Source organism: Bombina bombina, chromosome 7 (genome assembly GCF_027579735.1).
Source record: "Bombina bombina isolate aBomBom1 chromosome 7, aBomBom1.pri, whole genome shotgun sequence".
Lineage (NCBI taxonomy): Eukaryota > Metazoa > Chordata > Amphibia > Anura > Bombinatoridae > Bombina > Bombina bombina.
The window spans coordinates 350,287,756-350,307,241 of NC_069505.1; the positions used below are offsets into that span (position 1 = coordinate 350,287,756).

At 39.5% G+C, this 19,486-nt stretch overlaps 1 protein-coding gene across 2 annotated transcripts in view; it reads right to left on the reverse strand.

The window, feature by feature from the left end:
- The window catches only part of NT5DC2 (5'-nucleotidase domain containing 2), a 271,150-nt gene that overhangs the window by 79,488 nt on the left and 172,176 nt on the right, over positions 1-19,486 (reverse strand). For both annotated transcript variants that reach the window (XM_053721025.1, XM_053721024.1), the window contains exons 8-10: positions 18,825-18,927; positions 16,258-16,359; positions 9,387-9,468 (exon numbers count right to left, since the gene is read on the reverse strand). In XM_053721025.1, the coding sequence (XP_053577000.1) occupies positions 9,387-9,468; positions 16,258-16,359; positions 18,825-18,927 (287 nt within the window). The remainder of the gene's footprint in view (positions 1-9,386; positions 9,469-16,257; positions 16,360-18,824; positions 18,928-19,486) is intronic.

The window sequence follows — 19,486 nt, forward strand, 5'->3', positions numbered from 1 at the left end:
TTAATATATGTAAGTGGCTGGTAGAATTTATAGCATATATTTCATCTAGCTGTGGTTTAATACTGTCTCTAGTTAAATGAATGTACTCAGCATCATTTTGCCACTACTCAACTAGATTTTCTATATATTGGCCATACTTGTTATGGTTATTGTTAGAGTGCTGCTAAAGCAGTATTCCCCCCTCTGCTTATATAGCGTACTGGTTAAGCCTAGGGGCTTAGACCCCATATGAACCCTTGATTTTGTTTAACTGTGTTTATTACTAATATGCCATTGATATACTATCCCATACCCTCTAAATTGAGATTAGCTGAGTTTATTTCTAGTGGTAGTAGATATATTCCCTTCCCCCCTATGATTGGTTCATTAATAGCTCTGAGGACCCAATAAGGGCCCTATAAGTTAAATACCTAAAAAACCTGAGGCCAGTTTTGATGCTTCTGGACCATAAAGGAACAACCACAATTTCAGCACTATTTTTGATTACTGATTGTTCTTGAAATGTAAGTTCTTATTAATGATTCTAAATGTGATCTGTTATGATTTATGTACTGCCAATGATGTATGCTCTTGATAATTGCCCTTACGGGTTAAGGGCCTATGCTTGTGGTTACCATGCTTTGTACTGTCATATTATTTGCCTCAATAAAAATATTTAAAATAAAAAAAAACACAAACAAAAAACTGTTATAAAACATAGTGTATCTTTGGAATTATACACCTTAATTGGGGGGAAGTGGTGTCGTATTTTTGCTCTAGTTAGATAAATTAATCTACAAAATGGGGAGGTGACTGGCCCAATTGAAAGAGACAACTGTATAGAGTATATGAGTATCATTTGCTTAATTCCCCCGACAAGAGAGCTTTTAAAAGTCTCAATTAAATTTAGTATCATTAGTATCATTACTGTCACGTAGCTCAGGGGTATTACCAGTCATAGATACAAGTCTAAAAGTTAGGTAGAGTGGTATAATGATTATTAGAAACCTACATCTATGCATGCATAGAGGAATGGGATGAGATAGGGACCCCAAGAGCATTATACAGGTTAGTCTATACATTATTTTACAGCAATGTTAGTCTCATGGGTCTTACCCAACCTTCACGTCCAGGCATCCTCTGGAAAAGGACCACATGTGATCAGCAATACAGGCCTCAAGCTAAGCTACATTATAAAGGTTAATATTAAAGCCCATAAGGGCCTACAAAAAAAGTCCAGTTCACAAAATCAGCAGGGGCCCTCTCATGGAGGAGGGCCTGTTTTCCTTCTTTTAGGTTGTGATCTTGTCCATTGAGAACGTTGTTCTTTGGGGACCTCCAAGTGATTGCCTCCAGAACGACGAGGAGCTTCCAATACATTGTCCTCTGGTGGGACAATATTGATGTTTAATTTCTTGGAGAAAGTGTCTAAGTCTTGGAAACCCTTATATATTGCTTGAGAGCCATTGTGGGTGGCAATTAAACTGAAAGGAAAACCCCATCGATAACAAATACTATTTTCTTGAAGGGTCTTGGTGATACATCTCACCTCTCTTCTTCTCTGAATGGTCTGGGGGCATAAGTCCTGATAGATTTGTAAAGAATTGTCCCTGAATATGAGAGCCCTGTGTATACGTTCAATATCCTCAGGTTGGAGGTTGGGTGCCCTCGGGAGTAAAAAAGCAAACAAGTCTTTTAGATATGGTTTTAATTGATCTTGTTGTATCTCTTCTAGGATACCTCTTATCCTGAGGTTATTACGTCTTCCTCGATTATCTAAGTCTTCTAACTTTTCCTGCAGTGTTTGTATAATAGAATCCTGTATTGATATTTGAGTAGTATTCGAGCTGACAAGGTTATTGGGAGCTTCTTGTCCCTCTTCAAGATATTCTATTCTAGAGCCCATATCTGTTATATCTTTCTTGAGGTCCCTCATTTCCTCCTTTTATAAAAGATTTTAAGGATGCAAGGTCAGATTTAGAAGGGAGGTCTGCCAGCTGTGAATGCAACATCTGTAATGTGTTTTGGGGTAAAGCTAGGGAGTCCATCTGAGGGTCAGATGTAAGTTTGTCTTTAGATTTGGATAAGTCAGGAGCTGTTAGTTCAGAAGTGTGGAAAAAAGCAGTCACTGAGGGAGTGGTTGATGCCGATTTGGCTGGTTTATCCATTTTTGGGCCCTTACGCTGCGACATATCCGTGAGCTCCACAGAGACACAAAGGTATGCCCCCAGATCTCAGCTAACCTCAGTGTATTTTGTTCTGAAGTCCTTATTCACGTTGCTCTATGACTTAGTTATTGTGTCCAGGAAAGCATATACACACTGGTGCTTAGGTATATGTACCTTTATTATGTAAGCTTACATTGTAAGCACCCTAAAGGCAGCAATAATGATTACCTGTAGCAGATTATTCAGTATTCCAATTGTATCTCTCCCTTAGAATACCTACAAGTTATAACTGAAATCTTCACCTCTCTCTTTTCATATGTTTTCCGCTACTGACAGCCTGAGGTGCGTGAGATGAAATGTCTGGTAAATCAAAAAGCACCGTATTACAAAATCCTCCCTCAGACCTCCACTGCTTAAACAACCATCTTCGCCTCCAAGTGACCCAATTCTCTCTTGCAAGGTATAATTAAGTCCCCTTTAATATTAATCCCTCTAAGGTAACATGTAAATCTCACTACCTCAGAGGCCGCAGAGACTTGTGGTGCAGCAACCCTCTCTCAATGGCTCCGCTCCGGCATCCGTTCTAGACTGCACAGGCCGTGTCAAGATATCAGGTAGGTGAGACCTCCGGTTGCTGAACTGATCGTGTGATCAAACCGCCTATGCACAGGCAACGTCCTCAGATCTGCAAAGCCCTTTTCTGTATTGCACCTCAAGATGGCGGCCGCATGTACATCAGACCGGCCTGGGTTCTTTTGCGGTACGCTCTCTTTGGGTCCGTAGTAAGCCGAATCTAGCTCGGTGTCATATCCCAAGTACCGATATGGGAATTGTACTCGAATTGGAGCCTCCACCTGCCCCTTATGCTGAAATTGAGCTACGACAGCAACAGAGCTTTTTTAGAACACCGCCATGTCCCAGCACGGCTTGGCTCCGCCCCCCCAGGTAAGCATCATTTTAGTTTTCTTTCCTAAGATATGGAGAGTCCACTACATCATTCAATTACTAGTGGGAACCAATACCCAAGCTAGAGGACACAGAATGAACAGGGAGGGAGAACAATACAGGCAGACCTAAACAAAAGGCATCACCGCTTGAAGAAACTTTCTCCCAAAAGAGGCCTCAGCCGAGGTAAAAGTATAAAATTTGGAAAAAGTATGCGGAGAGGACCAAGTTGCAGCCTTGCAAATCTGTTCCACAGAAGCTTCATTTCTAAAAGCCCAAGAAGAGAAGACAGCCCTAGTGGAATGAGCTGTAATTCTCTTTGGAGGCTGCTGTCCAACAGTCTCATAAGCAAAACAAATCATACTGCTCACTTTAGGTCTAAAATGGGTTGAAAATTTCCCTCTTTTTTTGGGAACCATGAACAGATTTGAATAGAATCCTAGACTCTATTCGCTTACTGGAACTGGAACAATCACTCCCAGGGAGGAAAGGTCCTGAACGCAGTTCAAGAATGCCTCTCTTTTTACCTGGTCTGCAGATAATTGTGAGAGGTGGAATCTGCCCCAGGGAGGGAAAGTTTTGAATTCTATTTTGTAACCCTTAGATACTATGTCCACAGCCCAAGGATCTGGGAAATCTCGTCTCCACGCTTGACCAAACAGGGAAAGTCTGCCCCCCACTTGATCCGATCCCGGACCGGGCGCTCACCCTTCATGCTGACTTAGACTCAGCTGAGAGTTTCTGTGATAGCTTCCCTTTATTCCAAGAATGATTGGGCTTCCAAGAAGACTTGGACTGCTCCTGTTTGGAAGAGGGAGAGGAAGATGTTTGACCTTTGAAGTTACGAAAGGAACAAAAATTACTTTGACGTCCCTTGAGTTACAAGAACATTCTTGTCTTGCTGTAGAAAAGACCATTTTCCACCCGTAATATCAGAAATTATTTCTGCCAGACCAGGTCATTACTTTGACGTCCCTTGAGTTACAAGAACATTCTTGTCTTGCTGTAGAAAAGACCATTTTCCACCCGTAATATCAGAAATTATTTCTGCCAGACCAGGTCAGAACAAGGTCTTACCCTTGTAAGGAAGTGACTGAAGCTGGGACTTAGAGGTAACATCAGCTGACCAAGATTTTAGCCACAATGCAATACGTGCTAAGACAGAGAAGTCAGACATCTTTGCTCCCAGTCTAATAACTTGCATGTTAGCATCAGAAATAAAGGAATTGGCTAGTTTGAGTGCCTTAATGCTATCTTGTATCTCCTCCAACGGAGTCTCTACTAAAATTGATTCAGACAAGGCGTCACACCAATAAGATAACCACTGCGGCAATACAAACTGCAGGTTGCCATTGAAGACCTTGATGAACATACATCTTCTTCAAATAATCTTCCAGCTTTTTGTCCATGGGATCCTTAAAGGAGCAGCTATCCTCTATAGGGATCGTAGTTCTCTTAGCCAGAGTAGAAATAGCCCCTTCTACTTTAGGCACGGTGCACCAAGAATCTTTAATGGAGTCAGCAAAAGAAAACATCTTTTTAAATATAAGAGATGGGGAGAAATGAATCCCTGGCTTCTCCCATTCCTGTGAAATAATCTCCATCACACGGTCTGGGACAGGAAAAACATCCACAGAGGAAGGAACACCATAGTATTTATTAAGTTTACTAGACTTCTTAGGGTTGACAACGACCAAAGTATCGGAGTCGTCCAAAGTAGCCAATACCTCTTTTAACAGTACACAAAGGTGTTAAAGCTTAAATCTAAAGTTTACTTTTTCAGTATCAGATGAAGGAATCATACTGTCCGAATCTAATATTTCACCCCCAGAGGCTACCGACGTATCCTCCTCATCAGACTTATGAGGGAGGGCAACCTGCATAGCAGTAGGTGGAACAGAGACCTTACTACCTGAATGTCTAATTTTCCTCTTGCATTTTCCCAGCATAGGAAAAGAAGATAATGCCACAGATACCACAGAAGATACCTGTGCAGCAAAACCTGCAGGCAAATAAACTCCTCTAGGAGGCTGAGAGGAACTGCAGGGCACTGTATGTGACACCATAGAGACTTGGGACGTTTGAGGAGAAAGCTGTGGCATTGCCTGAACAGCATCATCATGAGAGACATTGGGCTCAGAGGGAAACAATTTATCTTTAAATTGAAGTATTCTAGCTAAGCATGCAGCACAGAATTGCATAGGCAAAACAATTTGTGCCTTAAGGCATAACAAGCATTTGTCAAAAGACACAGAGTCTTGGTCCATGTCAATAATACTAAATAAAAAATTCCCCAAATTGTAGAAATTTTTTAAATACACTGTACCTTTAAGAATTTTTAATACCACAGCCGCTTAACATTATGCAAAAATTATTTAAAATAATAAACCATTCAGGCCTCCTACACCTCAGACAGTCTGAGGTGCCTTACAGTAACACTTATACACAATATGGCTGACAGAAGTCTCTAAAACGATCATATAGTAGATTGACACTGAAGAGACTGAAATTCAATGACACTGCTCCGCTCCGTGAATAATCCAACAGCAGAAAGAAGTCACATAACCGGCAGAGAGAGGAAACTACGCAGCAAGTAAAAGGTGTGCGTTTCCCTCTGCCTACAACATCAGAGCTTAATTTACACAAACGCTCAAGCAGTCTGTCAGTTTGTCTGTTCTAGCTAAGCAAGCAAAGAAAACCAAACTGCCAAATTTTAAGTTTATACATAAATCCCTGAATAAAACATAAGCCACACACATACTAATAACGTATTTCAACAAAATTAGCCCAAAGAGGAAAAAAGTCCCAATAAAGGGAAGATTAACCCTTTGGGGCCGAATTATCAAGCTCCGAATGGTGCTTGAGACCACTGCTCCATAACTTGTCCACCTGCTCTGAGGCGGCGGACAGAAATCAACCCAATCGGATTGATTGACACCCCCTGCAAATCTGCAGGGTGCGGTATTGTACAAGCAGTTCTGATAAACTGCTTGTGCAATGATAAATGCCGACAGCGTATGCTGTCAGCATTTATCGATGTGCTGCGGACATGACACGCTACATTGTATCATGTCCGCTCGCACTTTGATAAATATGCCCCCTCGTCTCAACATACATAATGTGCCTGCCCAATGCCAAAGAAAATCCTGTATAAAGGATTTTAAAAATGTCCCCATCTACTGCATATGACATATTCTTCTGAAGTGCAAGTCTCCAAGACCTAGAGGACAAAAGCACTTACATGCAGTCTAGCTGTACGGCAGGAAGAGAGCTCACAAGGCGTGATAGGACACATACTCCTTACAGAGACCTGTAGAAAAAGAAAGAACAGAGTAACCAACTCTGGCTTTCTGTACCATGGGCAGCAATGTGTTAGGAAACAAAGCAAGGATTACCTCACAACTTCTTAACTGCTTAAAAGCCATCACTACTCTACTGAAGAGATTGACGTGGACTCAGCTAAACCCAAATCCTTGCTTACAGGAAAAAGTACCCAAAAAAGGAATTCATTTCTTCAGACACCAAACTTCACCTCCTCATTGACAGAGGCAAAGAGAATCACTGGGGATTATGGGTAGGGGAGTGACACTTAATAGCTTTACTGTGATGCTATTTGCCTCTTCCTGCTGGCCAGGAGTGATATTCCCATTAGTAATTGAATGACGTTGGGGACTCTCCATTTCTTAGGAAAGAAAAGTATATTTCTATAACATTGTTGGTTATGCAAAACTGGGGAATGGTAAATAAATAGTGTTTACTATCACTTTAACCAGCTGTTTGTTTTACAGCATTCACAGGTTACATAAATTGCTTTTTGGACTCTCTAGTAAGCATGGCACAGACACAAGAGGTGTTTAATGTTCTTTTAAATGGTGTAAGTATTTTGATAAATGGCCACTGCAATAGTTCCTGTATGTGATTGCATAAAAAAACTGCAGTCGCTGGCACTATTTACACATGCATAGTGATGTCGCGAACCTAAAAATTTGGGTTCGCGAACAGCGAACGCGAACTTCCCCAAAAGTTCGCGAAACCGGCGAACTGGGCGAACCGCCATTGACTTCAATGGGCAGGCGAATTTTAAAACCCATAGGGACTCTTTCTGGCCACAATAGTGATGGAAAAGTTGTTTCAAGGGGACTAACACCTGGACTGTGGCGTGCAGGAGGGGGATCCATGGCAAAACTCCCATGGAAAATTACATAGTTGATGCAGAGTCTGGTTTTAAGCCATAAAGGGCATAAATCACCTAACATTCCTAAATTGTTTGGAATAACGTGCTTTAAAACATCAGGTATGATATTATATCGATCAGGTAGTGTCACCCCAGTGTCACTGGGGTGACACTGTGCCCTGGCAGGCAGGCCCTGAAACGCACACGTGTGAAGGAAACTGACTGCTATTATTTAACACAGTCAAAAAAGTGTTTTTTTTAAATCTACACTACTGTTACACCAGATATGAGTTGCACTGGGGTGACACTGTGCCCTGGCAGGCGGGCCCTGAAACGCACACGTGTGAAGGAAACTGACTGCTATTATTTAACACAGTCAAAAAAGTGTTTTTTTTTAAATCTACACTACTGTTACACCAGATATGAGTTGCACTGGGGTGACACTGTGCCCTGGCAGGCAGGCCCTGAAACGCACACGTGTGAAGGAAACTGGCTGCTATTATTTAACACAGTCAAAAAGGTGTTGTTTTTTTTAAATCTACACTACTGTTACACCAGATATGAGTTGCACTGGGGTGACACTGTGCCCTGGCAGGCAGGCAGCCACTGAAACGCACACGTGTGAAGGAAACTGACTGCTATTATTTAACACAGTCAAAAAAGTTTTTTTTTTTTTTAAATCTACACTACTGTTACACCAGATATGAGTTGCACTGGGGTGACACTGTGCCCTGGCAGGCAGGCAGGCACTGAAACGCACACGTGTGAAGGAAACTGACTGCTATTATTTAACACAGTCAAAAAAGTTTTTTTTTTTTAAATCTACACTACTGTTACACCAGATATGAGTGGTGGCACTGGGCAAGTGAGCACAGTATACGCTGTGAGCCTGACACACACGCTGGCAGGCAGGCAACTGCAATTATATTACACAGGAAAAAAAAAACAGACTGATGTTCTAGCCCTAAAAAGGGCTTTTTGGGGTGCTGTCCTTACAGCAGAGATCAGATGAGTCCTTCAGGACTGTAGTGGACACTGAATACACTAGCCTAGCTATCAATTTCCCTATTAAATCAGCAGCAGCTACACTGTCCCTCCTCTCACTAAGAATGCAGCTTCCAAATGAATCTAAAATGGATGCTGTCCAGGAGGTAGGAGGGTCTGGGAGGGAGTGTCTGCTGCTGATTGGCTGGAATGTGTCTTCTGACTGTGAGGTACAGGGTCAAAGTATTACTCAATGATGACGAATAGGGGGCGGATCAAAAATCGCATATGTTCACCGGCGAATTATTTGCGACATCACTACACATGCAATATACTATTGACAGTTATTCTGCTGCATATACCGTAATATGCTAACATAAGTAGAACAAATATGAACACATACCACTCATTTCATATAACATCTTGTAGCCCTCTTAGGCATCCAACAGCCTTACTCTTTGTTTTCTCACTTCCCCTCAACAATTTATAGTATTCAGAACCCTGCCATGTGCTGCATGGTGATTGGCCAATATATGCAGCTCATTTATATTTGTTTCTAATTGGCCACAGAAAGAGAGATAAAGATACATTTTAATGGGATATGAAACCCAACTTTTTTCTTTCATGATTCAGATAAAGCATGCAATTTTAATCAACTTTCTAATTCACTACCCATGTGCTGAACCAAAAATGAACAATCTCATAAGCTTACATTCTTTATTTTTCAAATAAAGATACAAAGAGAACAAAGAAAAAATTATAATATTAAATAAATTAGAAAGTTGCTTTTAATTGCATGCTCTATCTGAATCATAAAAGAAAAAATATTGCTTTAATTACTTTGAAAACATTGATCTTGTAAGCAGAAATGTTGCATTGTAGTGATTAATTTCTGTTGCATATAAAAAAATGTTTAATGTGTTTTTTTACAGACCATTACAACTGGTCCTAGGTCATCACATCTAATAAAACCAGTAGTATGGTTGCCTTGTTGGTATAACATCTATGTATCATTTTATTATCACTTTAGAAAACTCCTGAATCAACTGCAAAGCCTAAATAATCTTCTGATAATACAGACACAATTACATTTCTGCGCGTGACTGTTCAGTTGAGACGGTTTACATTTTATTTACCTGTTTGTAAATTTTGCCCTTTTCCAGCTCAGTTATTTTGTCCCACTGAAGGGAACCTTTGTCATCCATTTTTCTGAAAGGCCTAAACAGATAAACGGAATAAACATCATCAATAAATCTAGTGCAGTATTATTGTAAACCACAAAGAACACACTTGGGGGCCCATTTATCAAGCTCCGAACGGAGCTTGTGGGCCCGTGTTTCTGGCGAGTCTTCAGACTCGCCAGAAACAGCAGTTATGAAGCAGCGGTCTAAAGACCGCTGCTCCATAACCTTGTCCGCCTGCTCTGATGAGGCGGACAGTAATTGCCGGAAATCAACTCGATCGAATACGATCAGGTTGATTGACACCTCCCAGCTGGCGGCCATTGCACCAGAGCTGCTGGTGCAATGTTAAATGCGGAGAGCGTATTGCTTTCCGCATTCAGCGAGGTCTTGCGGACCAGATCCGCACTGTCGGATCAGGTCCGCAAGACCTTTGATAAATAGGCCCCAGACAGGTTCGGCTCTAAGGGGGGGCATTGGGGGCAATGCCCACCCAAATGAAATGCTGTACCCCCCAGGGCAAAAGGAGTGATTTAAATTTTTTTTTTTTACATTTTAAAAGTGACGGAACGTCCAGGGTCCCAAATGTCGCATAAACCATTTGCAGCCACTGGACCCTGGAGATCCACCACTTAGGAGGGCCCAGCTAATCTCTTTACTCTCCTCTATTTACAACCAGATAACAAATAAAGTTGCATTTCTCTGCTGGTGCTCTCACAGTTAACCTAGGACTTGCACTGCCCCTCCTCCTGCTAGCCCACTTACTACTGAGATGCAGTGAGATGATGACATCATCAGACCTCTGTCTGATGATGTCATCATCTGTCTGCAAAACACAGCCCTATAACCAATGTGTGTGTGAGAGTAGTATCCCTTCCCTATTGTGCTTTATATCCTGGCAGCCACAGATAAAGAAGCAAATGGGAATTCCTTGGTTTCCCCACTGCAGGTCACACAAAACAAGTGTGCATTGTGCCTGCTTTATCTGCAGTGATCGGTGTAAAATGTGTGTCAGATTATAGGTGCTCACATACACACACTTCAAATGTAGCTGTGGGACAATGAGTGAAATATGTTTATTATTTACATGTTTCAAAACATCTATTTGTCCCCAAGGTTGTTTTAATATATATATATATATATATATATATATATATATATATATATATATATATATATATATATATACACACACACACATACATACACACAATACACACACTGTGTATATATATATTGTTTGTGTGTGTGTGTGTGTATATATATATATATATATATATATATATATATATATATATATATATATACACACACACATACATATATATATGTGTGTGTATATATGTATGTATGTGTATATATATATATATATATATATATATATATATATTTTGTGTGTATATACATACTGTATATACTGTGTGTGTGCTGGTAAATATCATTAATAATATCTGTACAAGTAATGTACTGCTTGGCACTCAAACTTATTGTCACATAAAAGCTTATTTGATCATTAGTAGGGTCATTGGTAGAGCTACACATGCAAACAGTGTCCACTGGCTGTGTCATATGTGGGAGAAATTCCTGAGATATGACAAATGTAACCCCTGCACTGCCATAAATCTGGTAAATGTAACTGCTGCGGCACTGCCAGACATCTTATAAATGTAACCCCTATACTCCTTGAGATATGACACATGTAACCGCTGCACTTCCAGAAATATAAACAAATCTAACTCCTGCACAGCCAGAGATCTGATAAACGTAACCCCTGGATTGCCACAGTAGGTCTGCTCTTATTTTGACTCTCATACATGCTTTTTAAATGCGTGCCCCCTCGTGAAAAAAAAAATGCCCCCCCATTTCATTCGTTCTGGAGCCGACCCTGGCCCAATAGAGTGTTATAACTCAGTAATTGTAAACCGTTCAACCAGTACTTCTTACACTATTGTAAAATGTATATTTGTCAATAGTTACTTTAATACTGTTTTGATCTGATGAAAGGTCTTGTGTAGATCTGAAACGTCATCTAATAAATTTGACAATTATTTGTGAAAAGCCTGAGAGTGCATCATCTTTGCTTTTATGTCAGATCCTCTTTTGCCTCTTTCCTATTAGCCCCTTACATCCTCTCTACCCTATTTAACTTACCAAACTACCACTCCTTATTGCTGGATAATTTCAATACACAACCCCATTGTGTGTTCTATGAGCCAATCCGGCTCCAAGCTTACCTCCGTTGTTTTCTGACGCTGCGCTCATTCCTCTCTGTCAGTTCTGCACTCTACATCGAGTGAGACGTTGCCTGTGTCTCACTCGCCTACGTCATCAGCTGTTGCCGCTCTCAGGGAAGAGCCGCTACCGCTCTCAGCACACAGGCACGCTCTGTGTCTGATCTCTGCTCACGGACACACTTCTACTGCTGGATTAGCCCAACCGCTGCAGGAACCGTTTACCCTCTTCTGCTGGAACTAGCAGCCAGGTTGTATGTAGGGCTAAAGCGGTTATGTTTCATATCTTTTGCCAAGCATTGACATTGTCTCCTAGATTCTTATCTAACCATCTATGTGTGAATCTTATTTCCTGCCTACTGAGTTTAAACTGACTTTGTGTCTGATCCACAACTCTCTTTGGCACATAACAAATTCAGAGGGGTTAACTTATCAGCTGATGTAAGATAGCACCTCTGACACAAATAACAAATGATTTAATATCCTGATTACGAGAAACATCCTAGTGGCATATAGAAAATCCTCTAAAGTGTGAAAAAATAAATAATACTGATATTTTATTCATCTCAATGCTGCACCCAGGTGGCTGACCCAGGAGGGAGGATTTGTTTTTCTACACGTGGACTCTTTGCTCAGTGTGCTTAGAGGAATATGGCTACACCTCACTGACGAGCCCCAATGAAGGCCGAAATGATCATCTGGGGTTGCTGTGTTCCATGCTCAGAGAGGAATTGCCTGGTATTTTGGCGCTGGACTGACCGTAATAGGCGGGATCAGACTGATATACTACAGGAAAGTTCTACTCTGTAGTAAAGAAGCTGCACCCAGGTGGTAAATCGCCATAGAACAGGCTAACAATGGTATTGAGACGGTTGTTCGTTCCTGTGAGTGTGCTTCTCTTTGCGTGTATATAAATATATATATATATATATATATATATATATATAAATGTGCCCCTAAATGTCAAATTGCCTTTTTGAAAGGTAGATGAAGTTTAAATTGTAAATTGTCATTTAAGTTTCAAAATTGTGATATTTCCAATTTCTGTGAGCAATGGAATTACATATTCCAGACCTCACAAACCAGTCATTTGGTAGCCACCAATCACCAAGCCCTACTCAGGTACTGAACCAAAAATGTCCCGGCTCCTAAGCTTATATTCCTGCTTCTTCAAATAAAGAGACTGAAGAAAAATTGATAATAGGAGTAAATTAGAAAACTGCCTGCTATTTCCAAAACATGAAAGAAAAAAATTTGGGTTTCATATACCTTTAAAGCCCTTTGCAGCCTTTTTTTTTTTTTTTTCTTACACCACATATCTTTGAGCCCTTATAACTTTTTTTGTGCAATTCATTTTCAATAGTTTTTATGAGATAGTGTTATTATGAGTGTAACTCTACTTTGTATTGTATTTTTGATTTGTTTTGTGACACTTTTTTGTTTTGCAAAACAGTTAACCAGGGCTCTGATGACGCACCTATCCCAACGCACGTTAACTTCAATTGCACTCAAGCGATCGCGTTTAATTTCAACTTGTTAATCCAAAGTGCCCAAACACCTGTGATAAACCCCTTTTCGCTTGCGTGCCACTCTTAATCAGGCCCTATATATTTTATGTAATTTGATTATGTTTATATTGTTTAACAACATAAGTGGTAAAACAGTTAAAGAGATAGTCAACACCAGAATTTCAAAGATAGATAATCCCTTAATTATCCATTCTCCAGTTTTGCATAACCAACACAGTTATAATACTAGTTTTACCTCTGTAATTACCTTGTATCTAAGCCTCTGCAGACAGCCCCCTTATTTTAGCCAATCAGTGCTAACTTCTCTGTAAATTCACGTGCATGAGCTCAATGTTATCTATATGAAACACATGAACTAACGCCCTCTAGTGGTGAAAAACTGTCAAAATTCATTCAGATTAGAGGTGGCCTTCAAGGTCTAAGAAATTAGCATATGAACCTCCTACGTTTAGCTTTCAACTAAGAATACGAAGAGAACAAAGCAAAATTGGTGATAACAAGTAAATTGGAAAGTAGTTTAACCCCTTAACGACCATGGACGTATGCTATACGTCCTCAAAAAAATATACACTTAACGCCTGAGGACGTATGGCGTACGTCCTCGGTCTGGAAAGCAGCTGGAAGCGATCCTGCTCGCTTCCAGCTGCTTTCCGGTTATTGCAGTGATACCTCGATATCGAGGCATCCTGCAATAACCCCCCTTGGCCATCCGATGCACCTGACATCGATGGCTGGTATCGTTGGTGGGTGGGAGGCGGGTGGGCGGCCATCGATGGGCTGTGTGGAGTGGAGGGGGGCGGGATCCTGGGCGGGACCGTTGGGGGCGCGCACGGGTGGCGGTGGGCGGGAACCGCTACACTACAGAAAAGTTAAGGCAAAAGTAAAAAAAAAAGTTAAGTTTAGGTTTTTTGCAAATCATCTAAGGGGTCTGGAAGGGGTGGGGGGTTGGTCTTGTGGGGGGGGGGGGGGGGGAAGCTACACTACAGAAAAGGGCCATTTTTTTTAAAAAAAAAAAGCATATTTTTTTACTAAACTGGGTACTGCCAGTACCCAAGATGGCGACCATTAAGGCAGAGGGGGAGGGTTAGAGAGCTATTTGTTGGGGGATCAGTGAGGTTGGGGGCTAAGGGGGGATCCTACACATCAGCATATGTAAATATGCTAAAAAAACAAACAAACAAAAAGCCCAAATACCTTTTATTTTAGTACTGGCAGAGTTTCTGCCAGTACTTAAGATGGTGGGGACAATTGTAGGGTGGGGGAGGGAAGAGAGCTGTTTGGGAGGGATCAGGGGGTCTGATGTTTCAGGTGGGAGGCTGAGCTCTACACTAAAGCTAAAATTAACCCTGCAAGCTCCCTATAAGCTACACAATTAAACCCTTCACTGCTAGCCATAATACACGTGTGATGCACAGCGGCATTTAGCAGCCTTCTAATTACCAAAAAGCAATGCCAAAGCCATATATGTCTGCTATTTCTGAACAAAGGGGATTCCAGAGAAGTACTTACAACCATTTGTGCCATAATTGCACAAGCTGTTTGTAAATAATTTCAGTGAGAAACCTAAAGTTTGTGAAAAAGTTTGTGAAAAAGGGAACTTTTTTTTTTTATTTGATCACATTTGGCGGTGATATGGTGGCATGAAATATACCAAAATGGGCCTAGATCAATACTTTGGGTTGTCTACTACACTATACTAAAGCAAAAATTAACCCCACAAGCGCCCTAATTAACCCCTGCACTGCTGGGCATAATACTTGTGTGGTGCGCAGCTGCATTTAGCGGCCTTCTAATTACCAAAAAGCAAAGCCAAAGCCATATATGTCTGCTATTTCTGAACAAAGGGGATCCCAGAGAAGCATTTAAAACCATTTGTGCCATAATTGCACTAACTGTTTGTAAATAATTTCAGTGAGAAACCTAAAATTGTAAAAAATTTTACGTTTTTTTTTAATTTGATCGCATTTGTCGGTGAAATTGTGGCATGAAATATACCAAAATGGGCCTAGATCAATACTTGGGGTTGTCTTCTACACTACACTAAAGCTAAAATTACCCTAAAAAGCGCCCTACATGCTCCCTAATTAACCCCTTCACTGCTGGGCATAATACATGTGTGGTGCGCAGTGGCATTTAGCGGCCTTCTAATTACCAAAAAGCGACGCCAAAGCCATATATGTCTGCTATTTTTGAACAAAGGGGATCCCAGAGAAGAATTTACAACCATTTATGCCATAATTGCACAAGCTGTTTGTAAATAATTTCAATGAGAAACCAAAAGTTTGTGAAAAAATTTGTGAAAAAGTGAACAATTTTTTGTATTTGATCGCAATTGGCGGTGAAATGGTGGCATGAAATATACCAAAATGGGCCTAGATCAATACTTTGGGTTGTCTACTAAAAAAAAATATATACATGTCAATGGATATTCAGAGATTCCTGAAAGATATTTGTGTTCTAATGTAACTAGCGCTAATTTTGAAAAAAAAATGGTTTGGAAATAGCAAAGTGCTACTTGTATTTATGGCCCTATAACTTACAAAAAAAGCAAAGAAGATGGAAACATTGGGTATTTCTAAACTCAGGACAAAATTTATAAACTATTTAGCATGGTTGTTTTTTGGTGGTTGTAGATGTGTAACAGATTTTGGGGGTCAAAGTTAGAAAAAGTGTGTTTTTTTCCATTTTTCCTCATATTTTATATTTTTTGTTATAGTAAATTATAAGATATGATGAAAATAATGGTATCTTTAGAAAGTCTATTTAATGGCGAGAAAAACGGTATATAATATGTGTGGGTACAGTAAATGAGTAAGAGGAAAATTACAGCTAAACACAAACACCGCAAAAATGTAAAAATAGCCTTGGTCCCAAACGGACAGAAAATGGAAAAGTGCTGTGGTCATTAAGGGGTTAAAATTACATGCCCTATTTGAATCATGAAAGGTTTTTTTGGACTTGACTGTCCCTTTAACAAATACATATTTAGTTTCTAAAGCATGTTGTATGTTGAAAACAGATTGCAAACGTAGCTTGTTTTACAACAGAATGTTACATTAGACATACTTGCGTCGGTCAGTGAAGAACGCTGGTTTATCAGCTTGCACAATAATTACGTCAAAGAGATCTATCCAGTTCTTTCCAACCATATGCTTCATTCCTTTGTTTCTGCATAAAAAATACAAATTACATTATTTAGTTATAACATCATTCGCATTTGGAATAAAAACATTTTTTCAAAATGTTATGTGTTCCTTGTTTAAATAAATGTTACGAATATTAAAATAAATGTTTTCTTGTAAATAATTTATTATTTTTTAATATATATATTTTTTTTTAACCAAAATGGAATCACATATAAAGGACAAGGGGTCTTTAAAACACGCGTACCGGTAAATAACAAGCAAATCCTTTTACTTTTCCTCAAATTCTTCCTTCTAACTTAAATACCAATTGCTTGGCTGTGCAGGAATTTATACATTTTGACTTTTCAACTTATTTATATTTATATTAGTACAGTTATAATTATGGCAATTAGACAACTGTGAAAGAAAGCCTTTACTCGTATGGATGTGGTTTTGGCTGGTAAATTAATGCAACTTTAAAGGGACATTGAGCCCAATTTTTTTCTTTTGTGATTCAGATAGAACACACAATTTTAAGCAACTTTCTAATTTACTCCTATTATCAATTGTTCTTCGTTCTCTTGCTATCTTTATTTGAAAAAGAAGGCATCAAAACTTTTTTTTTATTCAGGACTCTGGATAGCACTTTTTTATTGGTGGATGAATTTATCCACCAATCAGCAAGGACAACCCAGGTTGTTCATCAAAAATGGGCTGGCATCTAAACTTACATTCTTGCATTTCAAATAAAGATACCAAGAGAAGGAAGAAAATTTTATAATAGGAGTAAATTAGAAAGTTGCTTAAAATTTCATGCTCTTTCTGAATCACGAAAGAAAAAAATTGGTTTCAGTGTCCCATTAAGTCCACTCCCATATCTCACATTCTGCATAGCTATGGTCAGTGGCAGACCTAATAAAGAGAGGGCCCTGGTACAATAATTATTTTTGCCCCCCAAGGTAACTAAAAGGTAAGTAAGTGGAACTCACAAGTGTCTCTAGAAATAACTCAACTCTCTAATTAAAAATAAATAAATAACAAAAACAAAATATATAGATTGATGGATAGATATTTCTTTAGCTATGTATCTGTCTGTCTATCTATAAGATAACTATCTATCTATCAGTCTAGAGTTATAGATAGATAGAAAAAAAAGAGAGGTGCTAAACCATTAAAGAAAAACAGCTCAGTAGCTTGTTTTTTGCGTACTTCAACCTGGGATTATCACTTATAAAGAAAAGGACGGTCCAGCTGTGAATTACCAGGCAATCCTCCTTTGAATGAGGAGCATGACAACCCTAGACAATCGTTTCGGCTTACTGTTGACTTCTTCAGTAAGGTGCAGCCATATCTTTCTAGGCATATTGGGCAGGGAGTCCACGTTTGGTCTCCCCCATCACTGTTATGTTTCACAGAACAAAATCTAGTTCATGATAGAAAATATTCCAACACCAGTCAAGGATTCCTTATTTTGTTGGAAAAAGTAGGCAACAACTGGGCGCTTCACATATACATCTATATGAAAGATATCCCAACTGACAGATCAGATCTTTTAATAGATAGACTCTATCTCCGACCAATTCCAAGCAATCAGCCTACACCCCAGTCAGTCTATGAGCAATTAATACCTACGTGGGTGGACCGTCAACTTCTCCTACTTCCCTACTGTGGTATGCTATCTTACTTAATTATTTCACAGTAGCGAGAAAAAAAATTACTGCTAGAAATTGACCAGAAGAAAAAGAAATGACATACAAATAAGTGTTTAAATTTTTATTCGGCTCTTTTCCATCTGCTACTATAGGCCCCCAGCACTCAGGCCTTGGTGCCACTGCCTGCGGTAGCCAATACAAACAGCCCATTACTAGTGGCATATCCCTAAAGCGACACTAACGTCAAAATTTAACCTCCATGGTTCAGATAGACCATGCAATTAAAAAAAAAAAAAAAGAAAAAACTTTTCAGCTCTCTTTCATTATTGAATTGTACACAATCTTTTTATATGGACACTTTCTGAGGCAGCAACTCTACTGAGCATGTGCAAGAGTTCATAGTGTATACATAAATGAGTCTGGGATTTGCTGCTAATAGGGAAATGTAAGGACATTTTTAAATTTGTTAGAAACCATATATTACTTATAAATATATTTATGTGTTAATATGAGTATATAAACATATATATATATATTTATATAATCATATACACATATATTTGTTTGCTGCCCATTGTTGTGCGACTTACCCTCTTCACTGCGCCTGAGAATGAGGCTCTCATTGGAGCCTATGGAAGCGCAAACGCACTCTCATAAGCGCAATTCTTCCATGCAATGCAAACGTAAGGTCTTGTTCACATTGCACGTCACTTGAAATACCATCGCACATTAGCGTGCGCTGGTATTACTAAGTTGAGCGCAAACATCGATTTTGCGGAAGTGATATTTTGCACTCAACTTGTAATCTAGCTCTATATATATTTTTTTCAATATTTTATTACATTCATATACTTACACAAAACTGAAAGGGCTGTTGGTAATAAGGAAAATCTTCTTTTTGTGGTTTAATAGTCTGTTCAAAAGAGAATAAATTTCCTCTCCGTGTAGAATTAAGTGCTCTGAAAAACAATTCAAACAAACAATTTATAGAGGCATCTGAAATAGGAACACAATGCACCATTGTTTAAAGGGACATTAAACCGAAAAAATTTCTTTCATGATTCAGATAGAGGACACCATTTTTAAAAAGTTTCCAATTTACTTCTGTTATCAAATGTTTTTAATTCTCATTTTATTCTTTGTTTAAGAGATACCTAGGTAGGTAGCGTGCACATGCCTGAAGCACTACACGACAGGAAATAGTGCTGCCATGTAGTGCCCCTGTTCTGTCAATAACTCCAATATGACATCACTTCCGGCGACAGATTACACTAATTGCCTCCATTGCGCATGCGAGCGCACCACCCGAGATTATTCATCTGAAAAGAGGTGTACCCTTGGGGAGAACTCATCGAATTCTCCAATAAAAGCCATTGCGCATGCGTATTTTTTTATGACGCAAAAAATAACAGACCCTTGAGAAGAACTTATCGAGTGCTGTTGCACATGTGCGCATTACGTGTAAACACTGGGCCCGTCTGTTGCTCAATAGCTTTACCCTCAGGCCGAGTTTTCACT